General features: G+C 51.5%; 2 protein-coding genes across 2 annotated transcripts in view; both read right to left on the reverse strand.

Annotated features, from left to right (window-relative positions):
* The window catches only part of LOC146758316 (uncharacterized), a 107841-nt gene that overhangs the window by 65882 nt on the left and 27883 nt on the right, over positions 1-14076 (reverse strand). The window lies entirely within an intron of this gene.
* LOC146758321 (uncharacterized) lies at positions 10479-13899 on the reverse strand. Its single transcript, XM_085516637.1, has 3 exons — positions 12657-13899; positions 11717-11815; positions 10479-10800 (listed from the first exon to the last, which is right to left on the reverse strand). Exon 1 carries the CDS (start codon positions 13625-13627, stop codon positions 12767-12769), a length of 861 nt encoding a protein of 286 aa, XP_085372763.1. The 5' UTR covers positions 13628-13899; the 3' UTR covers positions 10479-10800; positions 11717-11815; positions 12657-12766.

Below are 14076 nucleotides of genomic sequence, written 5' to 3' on the forward strand. Positions count from 1 at the left end.
TCACACATCCTGAAAACAGAACCGCCAGCCTTAATGAACTTTGCTCTTCAGACACTGACTGAAATGCAAGTATTACCTTGTCATGGTTTAATAATTTTGTAATTTTGCTATCAGTATTCCACATCATAACATCATATAAAGCATGAATAGTTTTACTGAATCTGCAACTTACAGAAGAAGACTACATCTCCCAGAGAACAACACGAGGTCACGGGACCTGGACACTATATTAACTCTGTCGCAGGCTAGACTGACGTCTTTCGAGTTCTGGCGTTCAGGGGAGTGTGTGGGAGCCTTCACCGTTTCGCCTAGATTTACAGTAGGCCTCTCGGTTTCGGGACTCATTCTCTCTCCTATTTTGCTTGATTCGTTAGCTCAATTTTCAATTATATTGTATTATACTGTGTTATCCTGTATTTCGATATAGTAATTTAGTAAATAAGTGTGCCTCCTTAGATTGTTGCTGCTGTTTTCTTTTCCTAATTAACTTTTTTTCCTTTCGGCCTAGGGCCCCTGCTGGGCCCACAGTCCCTGTCACGGACGCAGGTGGATTTTTAGTTTAAACCGTGACATACCTGTAGCAGCCTGGATCTGGCAATAGTCAAAGAATCCTTTACGTCCAGCTCCTTAGCATCAAAAGACCACAGATACTGCTGGGGCAGAATTTCATTGAAGCCTTCAAAAGAAGCTTGTGTCTGTTCCTCAGTGCCTCGGGAAAGTCTCCATTCTGCTACCAGCCTGGAAAAGACACAGAAGGATCATTTAAAAGAGGCTACGCTGACCCAAGTTCATCTTTGTTAGTTTGTTTTGAAATGAACCGTAAGCTGTGTTAAGAAAAATGATGGAAAGTGCTGGGGATAGAGCACTGTGTAACTGTATTCTAATTGTATTCCCAACCTTCACCCTGCGCAAACAATTTTAAGTTAAAACCCTATGTTTCCAACCACTCAACTGCAGAAAGCATTTTAGGCTCCAGCAGAAGGCAGCATCTACTCACTGATGATATTAATGAGAGCACAGGAGTCCCTTGCTGTTCGGAGGAAGAAAAAAATGCAGAGCTGTGTTCATCTAATATGTTCCATATTTGTTTCTGTCAATCACGAAACTTTGCTCTGTGGTAGAAACTCCACTCTCCATTAAGAAAAGGGAGAAAAGCAGGCAGGAGACCCAAAGAACCTGAACCCAGGGAGAAGCAGATATTATGCTGAATTCAAGCCTAACCTGTCAGGAGAACTGGAATCGAAAGGAGAGAACGCAACACAGGACACAGAGTGTGACAAAAGAACATTGCTTAAGCTGCAATCTGAGCTCTGCCCGGCTTCCTCAAAACCAGAAGAGAACGGTCTTCTGCAGGTACTCCCTCCTCTCCATCCCAGTGAGTATTTGGCACAACTGCCAATGCCAATACGTTCCTTCTGCAAATGTCACCGTTTCTGTGAAACCTTTCCAGATGACTCGTGACTAAAGCAATTTCTACTCCCTCATTCCTCAAAACCTTCCCACACAAAAGTCTTCACAGATCAGATGGTAAGAAAGAGGGAATTCTACGGCCACAGCAATAAAGCGCGCAGAAAGCCCATCTGTTGCAGACAGAGGAGTGAGCCGTGCTTAACCAACACTGCTTCAGCGCACGCTTACAGTAAGGCACACCTACCTTGCGCTGGCCACGCACGAAGCTCGTGACGCAGCTCCAGGCGGCTCTCCTGGGGCCCAGCTTCATTTCACGGCCACTCACGCTCTGCTGCTGGACATTCTGCAACGGAAAAGCCACCGGATGCAAATCCCATCCCTCGCAGATGGCATCAGACCTCCGCTCTCATGGCAGTCACCACCGCCCTGCCCTGGGCAGCGCTTCCACTGCCCTTGCTCCTGCCACAAGACACCAACGTCTGCTTCTGACGCGGCTCCACCATGGGATCCTGTATGCAATAGAGAAACACACGGAGGCTGCCAGCCACTGCAACACGCGCGCTGTGAAACCCCTGGCACTGCTGAGTCCCAAGAGCAGAGGAGAGAAGCGTTTGCCTGCCATGGACGGGCTGCGGCGGGATTGAATCCTGCCTTCGAATCGGGACACCCCCAGGGAGAGCCTCCCTGGGGACCCAAAGACTGAAATGGAGGCAAGGTAACACTCTGCTATAGAAAGGGAAAGGGGAACTTCACAGAATCCGAGACAAAGGGTAACTGCAGATAGTTTACATTTAAAAGTGCAGGGATAGGGGGAATTACAGACACTTAGTCAAAATAAAACCAGAGAAGAGGGCAATAAAGATAAGAAGAAATTGTCCGGAGACCTCTGACAAGAAGAAGGATTAGATACCCCCGGGCAAGATGATGCTGACATGGGAGAACGATACCAGCAGATAACACCAAGAAGAAAACAGAAGAAGAATTTCACCCCAAAACAACGGCAAGGGTCGCGGGGAATGGGGTCCTAGGGAATGTAATGAATATGTAATCAAACTGAGGAGGAGACTATTGATTACGTATTAGCTTAACCTATATCTGTAACACACTTTTCTCCTTACGGTGTGCAAGTTTGGTGGAGCTCTCCCGCTTGCACCCGGCGCTGCGCAACGCTGGAATAAACATACCTGCTTTAGAACCCATCTTTGGGTTATAGAGTTTGATTCCGCAAGTCATCTTCCTGCCGCACAGCCCAGCACGGCCGGAGCCGCACCACACGATCCGGGCCGGGGCCGGCTCAGGCTCTGCCTCCAGGCTTTTGGGGCCGGCCGGGTGACTCCGCAGCACAGCGAGACCGTGGAGCCGCCCGGGAGCCGCCTCTGGGTGCCGGCAGCGCCGCGAGCTCCTCCCCCGACAGCCCCTCCGTGCCCCCGCCCCGAGGCCCGACCCCGTTCGCAGCACAGAGCCCGCTCCTCCCGGCCCCGCTCATGGCCGCCATGCCGCCATGGCCCGGAAGTGCTCTCCGCCGCCTGCAGGAAGCACTTCCTGTCACTGGCACTGGCACTGTCACGTGGCTCAGGCCGGGCTGGGGCCTGTTGGGGGGGGGCGGCTGCCGGAAAAGGACCCAAAATTCACGTCTCATTTCGTGTCTTTCCTCTCGCTTTCCTTCCTTTACCTTCCCCTTCCCTTCCTTCCTTCCTCGCCCTCGTCCCCTTCCCTTCACCACCTCCCTGTGTCCATTCCAGTGCCTGGCCACCCTTTCTGAGCAGTAATACCTCGTAGTGTCCAGCCTGAATCTCCCCTGTCGCAGCTTGAAGCCATTCCCTCTGGTCCTATCATTAATGACACGAGAGAAGAGGCCGAGCCCCAGCTCACTACAGCCTCCCTTCAGGAAGTTAGAGAGAGCAATGAGGTCTCCCCTGAGCCTCCTCTTCTCCAGGCTGAACAATCCCAGCTCCCTCAGCCGCTCCTCATACGGCCTGTGCTCCAGACCCCTCACCAGCTTTGTTGCCCTCCTCTGAACGCGTTCCAGGGCCTCGATGTCTTTCTTGCACTGAGGGGCCCAAAACTGAACACAGCACTCGAGCTGCGGCCTCATCAGTGCTGAGAACAGGGGGACAATCACCTCTCTGCTCCTGCTGGCAACACTGTTTCCCATGCAGGCCAGGATGCCCTCGGCCTTCTTATTATACAGCAAAGGAATCCCCTGAAAAGGAAACCACAATATCTGGCAACATGAAACAAAGTTCTGATTCGTAAAAGACTGGCAGCAAGGCCTGAATCTCTTGTGTCATCTGCTCTTGATGTATCACATTAGCACTAGGTGGAATGCAGAAGCTTCCTGAGACGTGATAATCAAAACCTAGTCCAATGCCTTTAAAAAAGCCTTTAAGAGATTACTCCTCCTTGTCTGTTTAAAATAAACTTAGGTAATACAAAAGGTTGGAAAATTTTTGGACAACTCCCCAGGGCCGGGCTTTGGAAGGCCGTATTGACGAGAGTCAATCAAGCTCCGGCTGCAGGCGTATATGTGTGTGCCAGTTCTTTAACACAGTAGAAATCACAACTTGCTGCATGATCAAAATTCTACATGTGCTACTCCTGAACCCCAATGACTTCCAACGGTGTTAAATTACCCCTTGATCTCTAAGCAGAACAAAACAACAAAATGCCACACCAATAGTGAATACATAAAAACAAACAACTCCTTGGGCCTCAAGGGGAGGCTGATGCACAGGCCACGGCTGCCAGCGTGCAGCTGGGCTTCCCAGGGCAAACAGCAACACACGGTGCATCCATCAGAAGCTGAAAGAGCCCTCAGGGAAGAGAGGCCAACTCAAGGGGCTGAGCACGGGACACCCTTCTTCCTGCCGGGCTGCTTCCCCTCCTCTGGTTTCTTTCTGTCAGTCCTCAGAGAGCAAGGAGATGCTCACAGCCTGTCACCAGCACTTACGGGTTGGCTGAAAGGCCACAGGTTGGGAAGACCAACAAGGAAACGGGGGAAAACCTGCACTGCACCATGTCAAGGGAGAGACGTGAAGCCGACCGCTTCATCGCCCTGCGATTGCCAGCCCGAGCGAGGGACGTTCTGACCAGCTACTGAAAGAGGCAGCACCAGGTTTAGAAAGTTCGCTTCAATTTTATTGCGTACAAGAAGATTTGGCTTCTATTTATTGCCCCGCCCACACCCCAAAATGAAACCCCAGTGCCCAGGATTGCCGCTTAGCAATCAGTCACTCAGCCTCCAGTCAGACCCAAGGAGAAGCCAAACCCCGGGGCTACGTCACCTCCTCCCTCTCCAGTCCCAGCCAGCCCTATTTCAACCTAACCCTACACCAGGCCTGGACCTCAAGAGACACACCCTGAAGGAACGCAGCGTCTCCAGCTCTTGCCATACACCAAGTCCTGCCTATGTGAAGCCCTCATTGCTTCTAACGCAGCACAAGTCCTTCCTGTCCAGTTCACTTCCATCATCTCCACCGTCCATGACAGGGAAAGCACGGCTGTGCCAGTAAACTGGGCTGTTGAGTCAGCAGCTCTTGGTGCCACCTCCGAGGAAGCGTTGCAGGTGGTTCTGCTGTCCTTTGTAGCTTCTTGCTCAAGCCCTCATCGTTGCTTTCTGCTTTCCTTCTCGGCTTTCTTCCTCAGCTGAGTAGCGCTTGCCTTGCCTCGGCAAGCTTGCTGCAAGAGGGAAAAAAGAGGCACTATTTCACTCACGCACGCTGCCAGCACAGTCTGACTTAGAGAGCTGCTCGCAAGATATCCCTGGGCTACAAACCCAAGAACAAGGAAGGACACAAAAGTCACATCTGCATTGTCTGTTACCGCATGCCAAGGAAGAGTCCTCACACTCGAGCACTGCCCCACTTGCAGCTGAGGGGAGGAGGAGCTGGAAAGGACAGGTGGACAGAAAAGAAGGGAAAAGCTGAAGAGGCGAGAATCAACTTCTCCCCGAGGCAGATCACACCTTTGTGGCCACTCTTTTAGGAATGCTCACCATTCCTAATCCTAGCGTTAGCAAGATGAAAATTCACCACCTACCTTTCCACGCTCCTCGCGTACGCACTGAGGGCCGTGCCGTGGCTGTGCTGCACAACACCAGCGACTGAAAGAAAGCACGCAGAGAGCGGATCTGTTGCAGACAGTGCCAGGAGCTGTGCTTGAACAACGCTTTCGGTAAGGCACTCCTACCTTGCAATGGCCACACTTTGGGAGCTCTGGGACACAGCCACGTGTTGCTCTCCTGAGTCCCAGCTCCATTTCTCAGCCCACTCACGCTCTGCTCCTCCATGTTCTGCAAAGGAAAAGTCCCAAGAGGGAAATTCAGTTCATCGCAGATGTCATCAAACTGTCAGGGCAGTCGCACTCATTGCTCGGGGTGAGCAACCAGCTGCATGCTTACCCAAGGAGCAGCGGTTACTTTTACTTGAGTGTAACAGCCAATGCCTGACTGCAAGTACGAACACTAACCTATGCCTAACTCTAAAATAACAACAGAAACCTATACCTAACTCTAAAATAACAACAAAAACCTATACCTAACTCTAAAATAACAACAAAAACCTATACCTAACCCTAAAGAACAAACAGGAACCTATGCCTAACTCTAAAAAACGAACAGGAACCTATCCCTAACACTAAAACTAAACTGAACACTAACACTAACACTAACTTAACACTACCATCAACAAAAAAGAACATAACAAACACCTAACCTAACAGGGGGAAGATGGAACTGGGGGCCCACAGAACCAGAGGAGCAACAAGGTGGAGGAGCAGAAGATGTTAAATAATGCCACCCAGCTAATGCTGGGGGCAGGGGCCGCGCAGCAGGAAAGGAGCCGAGTGCCTGGACCAGCGATGGTGAAGCTGTGACCATGCCAACGCGGGGCCTGGCACGGTGGTGTGGTGCCAGGCCAGCTATGCCGCGGGCGGATCCACGTCCATGGGCTCCTCTGGAGGGGGATCCACCTCCATCGGTTCCTCCGGAGGGGGATCCACCTCCATCGGTTCCTCCGGAGGGGGATCCACCTCCATCGGTTCCTCCGGAGGGGGATCCACCTCCATAGGCTCCACATGGGTGGTGGTCACAGGGCTGGTCCAGGCATGATGGATAATGGCTCTCTTACCCCTCCTCTGCCTGATGGTCATGGCGGGCCCCCTCCTCCTTCTGACTCCTAGGGCCCCCAGCTCCATCCTCCCACCAGAAACTTCAACCCTCGCCCTCTTTGCAGCAGGCATGGCTGTTAACTGCCACAACTGTCAGAGGCATGCGGCAACGGTGACCATGGTGACATGGAGAGGGTTCTAAAATGGCGGCCGCACTGCTGGCACTGGAGTTCCACATAGGATGAGGAGGGGGCTGGAGGGCAGGGCATGGTACGGGAGCTACAAGGTGCTCCCTGTGCCCAGCGGGCAGCCCTTCTCTCTGGCCAGCAAGAGGGCACAGACGAGCCGGCCCCAAGTAAAGGGCCCTCGGCCTCCTTCACCCTCCTTCACCCTCCCCCTTCTTCCACAAGGGAATCTTTTTGGGCTGCCATACTGTTGTGGTTTTGTATTTTTTTCTATTGGTATTTCACATCATAACATCATCTGGAGATCATAGATTGATCAGTCAATCATATTGATCTAGATAAGTCCGTGACACAGACGCAGCACGCAGCAGCTCCTGATGGGGCTCCTGAGCTGAGCACCAACAACGGCAGGCTCCAAAGGGGACCTGACTACGCCTGCCTCCTGGGACACACAAGCTCTGCTTTCCATAGTCGCACCCAGCGCCTCTCCTTGTGCGGCACCTCGGCGGATTCAACCCTTACCTACAATTAAGACCTCTGACTGAATTGGAATTCCAGTCACTCTGATTACACCCCACATCCCTGCTGCAGGCCCTCCCACATGCCCACGTGCTGCACCCAGCCACACCGGCTGCCACAGCCCCGCAGCCAGGCGGGGGTTGGTGCTTCATGATCCTTGAGGTCCCTTCCAACCCGGGTCATTCTGTGATTCTGTGATCGGGTTGAAGGGGCTGGCACTGCCCTGAAGGTGAGCGAGAGAAGTTGGCAAAGGAAGGGTGAGTGGCGGGATCCGAGGAGGGCGTTTTGTGTTTGTGTGCGTGTCTGTTGTTTGCCTGATGTGTTTGTGTGCGTTGTTGTTTCAGGTGTCTGAGTGAGGACTCCCTGTGGGAACTGGCAGCAAGCAAAGGAATGGATCGACGGGCCTGGCCGCCGTGTTGGACTGCGGCTGTGGAGCCAACGAAGGTGTGTCCAGTGTCCTTCCTTACATCATTGACTATGTATGAGGTGTACCTATATCTGTGTAACCATTTTACAAGTCAGGGTGCAGGTTTTTGGTGGGGTCCTGACAGTTCCTCAGCTAGAACCCTCTTACCCCTTTGAGACAGGCCGCTTCCGTCTGTAGCTGTCATGCCAGGAGCCAAATAAATTGCCCCATGGTGAAAAACACCAAGACTCCTATGTCTGCACCGACTCTTTAACCATTTGTTTAAGAGGTGGGTTTTTAGGTCCAACTCAGTATCCCTCCCTGCCACTGAAAGTACAGATGCAATAACCACCCGCACACCTGTTCCTTCGATTACCCGCCCCAGTCCCCTGAAATCATCTTTGATAGCCTTCAGGCTTTTTTTACTAACTTCTTCACTGCCAGCCTGAACTATCAGCAGGGGATAGTAGACAGAAGGGCAGATCAGACTGGGAAGTCTCCCAGCAATGTCCCTGACCCGTGCCCAGGGGAGGGAGCACGTCTCCCTGCGGGTAGGGTCGGGCCAGCATATAGGGCCTTCCATTCCTCGCCAGTAGGGTTGTGCGCCCATGATGGCAGTAATGAACAAACTGCTGCATCACAAAGATCTTGGCCTGATTAGAAATCTTTGAGTAATGCTGTTACAGCAGACAGAATGTGCTAAGCGCAAGTAGTCTCCTGCACTTCACATCCTTGCTACTTTGTTCTGGGTGTTGTCACTGAGCAGCGTCTAACACAAATTCTGCCCCGGTCAGCTGGCTGCCTGAGCTTGAGCCCTGATGGCAACACTGTGTGCTTACCCAGGAGCAGCGGTTACTTTTACTTGAGTGTAGCAGCCAATGCCTGACTGTAAGTACGAACACTAACCTATGCCTAACTCTAAAATAACAACAGAAACCTATACCTAACCCTAAAGAACAAACAGGAACCTATGCCTAACTCTAAAGAACAAACAGGAACCTATCCCTAACGCTAAAACTAAACTGAACACTAACACTAACCTAACACAACCATCAAAACAAAGAACAGAGCAAACACCTAACTACAACAGGGGGAAGAAGGAACTGGGGGCCCACAGAACCGGAGGAGCAACGAGGTGGAGGAGAAGAAGATGTTAAATAATGCCACCCAGCTCATGCTGGGGGCAGGGGCCACGCAGCAGGAAAGGAGCCGAGTGCCTGGACCAGCGATGGTGAAGCTGTGACCATGCCAACGGTCATGACCATGACCACGGTGGTGTGGTGCCAGGCCAGCTATGCCGCGGGCGGATCCACGTCCATGGGCTCCTCTGGAGGGGGATCCACCTCCATCGGTTCCTCCGGAGGGGGATCCACCTCCATCGGCTCCACATGGGTGGTGGTCACAGGGCTGGTCCAGGCATGATGGAAACGGGCTCCTTTCCCCCTCCTCCATTTGATGGTTATGGCGGGCACCCTCCTCCTCTTCGGTTCTGGGGCCCCCAGCTCCTTCTCCCACTTAAATCCTCACTACATTCCTCTCGCCCTCGCTTCGTGCTGGACATGGCTGCTACCTGCCCAGCACTCTCAGAGGTGAGTGAGTCGGGTGGAGCCGCAGCAACCAAGGTGACAGCTGTGACATGGGGAAGATTCCAAAATGGCACCTGTGCTGCTGGGAGTGGTGTTCCGCATAGGATGAGGAGGGGGCTGGAGGGCAGGGCACGGCACGGGAGCTACAAGGCACTCCCTGTGTCCAGCGGGCAGCCCTTCTCTCCGGCCAGCAAGAGGGCACAGAGAGCTGGCCCCGAGAAAAGGGCCCTCGGCCTCCTTCACCCTCCCCCTCCTTTCATAAGGGAATCCCCACTTTGGGCTGGGCACCCACATGGAATCATTGAAACTACAACCTACTACTTTGCTTCTACAGCAAGACTATTGTACTGAAATACTACTGTACTTAAAAGCACCTGCAATCACACTACACTCGTTTTTAATATTAAACTCTCAAACTTTCATAGCAAATAATAACATCCGCTCACAAAGAAAATGTGGAGAGGCCACAAAAGAGAAATACCACTCATGAAAACATTTGTATTTAGACATTCAAACTAACAACGTACTTTGTCTTTACCTAACCGTACCATTCTGTGCTAGAAATACGATGTTTTGCTGTAGAGTATAACTTGGAGAACCCAAAAGCAGCTAAAACCTGCTCCACTCAGTAATTTGACCATCCGCTGATATTTGGTTCTTTGCTCCCTTGCTTTCTAGTTGCTCACTCTTTAGACACACGCAAATCACATTGTCAAGGACTACAAAAACACTGTTAGCCAAAAAATTTATGCTGGCAGAATCTTAACGTTAGAAACGTGTAAATTGGTTGCAAAGAAGAAAGTGAAGACCAACACAGTAACCAAATACTAACTGATACATAAGGCTTCTCTCACACATCCTGAAAACAGAACCGCCAGCCTTAATGAACTTTGCTCTTCAGACACTGACTGAAATGCAAGTATTACCTTGTCATGGTTTAATAATTTTGTAATTTTGCTATCAGTATTCCACATCATAACATCATATAAAGCATGAATAGTTTTACTGAATCTGCAACTTACAGAAGAAGACTACATCTCCCAGAGAACAACACGAGGTCACGGGACCTGGACACTATATTAACTCTGTCGCAGGCTAGACTGACGTCTTTCGAGTTCTGGCGTTCAGGGGAGTGTGTGGGAGCCTTCACCGTTTCGCCTAGATTTACAGTAGGCCTCTCGGTTTCGGGACTCATTCTCTCTCCTATTTTGCTTGATTCGTTAGCTCAATTTTCAATTATATTGTATTATACTGTGTTATCCTGTATTTCGATATAGTAATTTAGTAAATAAGTGTGCCTCCTTAGATTGTTGCTGCTGTTTTCTTTTCCTAATTAACTTTTTTTCCTTTCGGCCTAGGGCCCCTGCTGGGCCCACAGTCCCTGTCACGGACGCAGGTGGATTTTTAGTTTAAACCGTGACATACCTGTAGCAGCCTGGATCTGGCAATAGTCAAAGAATCCTTTACGTCCAGCTCCTTAGCATCAAAAGACCACAGATACTGCTGGGGCAGAATTTCATTGAAGCCTTCAAAAGAAGCTTGTGTCTGTTCCTCAGTGCCTCGGGAAAGTCTCCATTCTGCTACCAGCCTGGAAAAGACACAGAAGGATCATTTAAAAGAGGCTACGCTAACCCAAGTTCATCTTTGTTAGTTTGTTTTGAAATGAACCGTAAGCTGTGTTAAGAAAAATGATGGAAAGTGCTGGGGATAGAGCACTGTGTAACTGTATTCTAATTGTATTCCCAACCTTCACCCTGCGCAAACAATTTTAAGTTAAAACCCTATGTTTCCAACCACTCAACTGCAGAAAGCATTTTAGGCTCCAGCAGAAGGCAGCATCTACTCACTGATGATATTAATGAGAGCACAGGAGTCCCTTGCTGTTCGGAGGAAGAAAAAAATGCAGAGCTGTGTTCATCTAATATGTTCCATATTTGTTTCTGTCAATCACGAAACTTTGCTCTGTGGTAGAAACTCCACTCTCCATTAAGAAAAGGGAGAAAAGCAGGCAGGAGACCCAAAGAACCTGAACCCAGGGAGAAGCAGATATTATGCTGAATTCAAGCCTAACCTGTCAGGAGAACTGGAATCGAAAGGAGAGAACGCAACACAGGACACAGAGTGTGACAAAAGAACATTGCTTAAGCTGCAATCTGAGCTCTGCCCGGCTTCCTCAAAACCAGAAGAGAACGGTCTTCTGCAGGTACTCCCTCCTCTCCATCCCAGTGAGTATTTGGCACAACTGCCAATGCCAATACGTTCCTTCTGCAAATGTCACCGTTTCTGTGAAACCTTTCCAGATGACTCGTGACTAAAGCAATTTCTACTCCCTCATTCCTCAAAACCTTCCCACACAAAAGCCTTCACAGATCAGATGGTAAGAAAGAGGGAATTCTACGGCCACAGCAATAAAGCGCGCAGAAAGCCCATCTGTTGCAGACAGAGGAGTGAGCCGTGCTTAACCAACACTGCTTCAGCGCACGCTTACAGTAAGGCACACCTACCTTGCGCTGGCCACGCACGAAGCTCGTGACGCAGCTCCAGGCGGCTCTCCTGGGGCCCAGCTTCATTTCACGGCCACTCACGCTCTGCTGCTGGACATTCTGCAACGGAAAAGCCACCGGATGCAAATCCCATCCCTCGCAGATGGCATCAGACCTCCGCTCTCATGGCAGTCACCACCGCCCTGCCCTGGGCAGCGCTTCCACTGCCCTTGCTCCTGCCACAAGACACCAACGTCTGCTTCTGACGCGGCTCCACCATGGGATCCTGTATGCAATAGAGAAACACACGGAGGCTGCCAGCCACTGCAACACGCGCGCTGTGAAACCCCTGGCACTGCTGAGTCCCAAGAGCAGAGGAGAGAAGCGTTTGCCTGCCATGGACGGGCTGCGGCGGGATTGAATCCTGCCTTCGAATCGGGACACCCCCAGGGAGAGCCTCCCTGGGGACCCAAAGACTGAAATGGAGGCAAGGTAACACTCTGCTATAGAAAGGGAAAGGGGAACTTCACAGAATCCGAGACAAAGGGTAACTGCAGATAGTTTACATTTAAAAGTGCAGGGATAGGGGGAATTACAGACACTTAGTCAAAATAAAACCAGAGAAGAGGGCAATAAAGATAAGAAGAAATTGTCCGGAGACCTCTGACAAGAAGAAGGATTAGATACCCCCGGGCAAGATGATGCTGACATGGGAGAACGATACCAGCAGATAACACCAAGAAGAAAACAGAAGAAGAATTTCACCCCAAAACAACGGCAAGGGTCGCGGGGAACGGGGTCCTAGGGAATGTAATGAATATGTAATCAAACTGAGGAGGAGACTATTGATTACGTATTAGCTTAACCTATATCTGTAACACACTTTTCTCCTTACGGTGTGCAAGTTTGGTGGAGCTCTCCCGCTTGCACCCGGCGCTGCGCAACGCTGGAATAAACATACCTGCTTTAGAACCCATCTTTGGGTTATAGAGTTTGATTCCGCAAGTCATCTTCCTGCCGCACAGCCCAGCACGGCCGGAGCCGCACCACACGATCCGGGCCGGGGCCGGCTCAGGCTCTGCCTCCAGGCTTTTGGGGCCGGCCGGGTGACTCCGCAGCACAGCGAGACCGTGGAGCCGCCCGGGAGCCGCCTCTGGGTGCCGGCAGCGCCGCGAGCTCCTCCCCCGACAGCCCCTCCGTGCCCCCGCCCCGAGGCCCGACCCCGTTCGCAGCACAGAGCCCGCTCCTCCCGGCCCCGCTCATGGCCGCCATGCCGCCATGGCCCGGAAGTGCTCTCCGCCGCCTGCAGGAAGCACTTCCTGTCACTGGCACTGGCACTGTCACGTGGCTCAGGCCGGGCTGGGGCCTGTTGGGGGGGGGCGGCTGCCGGAAAAGGACCCAAAATTCACGTCTCATTTCGTGTCTTTCCTCTCGCTTTCCTTCCTTTACCTTCCCCTTCCCTTCCTTCCTTCCTCGCCCTCGTCCCCTTCCCTTCACCACCTCCCTGTGTCCATTCCAGTGCCTGGCCACCCTTTCTGAGCAGTAATACCTCGTAGTGTCCAGCCTGAATCTCCCCTGTCGCAGCTTGAAGCCATTCCCTCTGGTCCTATCATTAATGACACGAGAGAAGAGGCCGAGCCCCAGCTCACTACAGCCTCCCTTCAGGAAGTTAGAGAGAGCAATGAGGTCTCCCCTGAGCCTCCTCTTCTCCAGGCTGAACAATCCCAGCTCCCTCAGCCGCTCCTCATACGGCCTGTGCTCCAGACCCCTCACCAGCTTTGTTGCCCTCCTCTGAACGCGTTCCAGGGCCTCGATGTCTTTCTTGCACTGAGGGGCCCAAAACTGAACACAGCACTCGAGCTGCGGCCTCATCAGTGCTGAGAACAGGGGGACAATCACCTCTCTGCTCCTGCTGGCAACACTGTTTCCCATGCAGGCCAGGATGCCCTCGGCCTTCTTATTATACAGCAAAGGAATCCCCTGAAAAGGAAACCACAATATCTGGCAACATGAAACAAAGTTCTGATTCGTAAAAGACTGGCAGCAAGGCCTGAATCTCTTGTGTCATCTGCTCTTGATGTATCACATTAGCACTAGGTGGAATGCAGAAGCTTCCTGAGACGTGATAATCAAAACCTAGTCCAATGCCTTTAAAAAAGCCTTTAAGAGATTACTCCTCCTTGTCTGCTTAAAATAAACTTAGGTAATACAAAAGGTTGGAAAATTTTTGGACAACTCCCCAGGGCCGGGCTTTGGAAGGCCGTATTGACGAGAGTCAATCAAGCTCCGGCTGCAGGCGTATATGTGTGTGCCAGTTCTTTAACACAGTAGAAATCACAACTTGCTGCATGATCAAAATTCTACATGTGCTACTCCTGAAC

This window comes from Coturnix japonica, chromosome 15 (genome assembly GCF_054131305.1).
Source record: "Coturnix japonica strain WE chromosome 15, WE-NBRP24, whole genome shotgun sequence".
Taxonomy (NCBI): Eukaryota; Metazoa; Chordata; class Aves; order Galliformes; family Phasianidae; genus Coturnix; species Coturnix japonica.

What these genes read in the sequence shown, in the direction of transcription:
- LOC146758321 (XM_085516637.1), bottom strand. Translation starts at nt 13,627, where the DNA reads ATGGGAAACAGTGTTGCCAGCAGGAGCAGAGAGGTGATTGTCCCCCTG.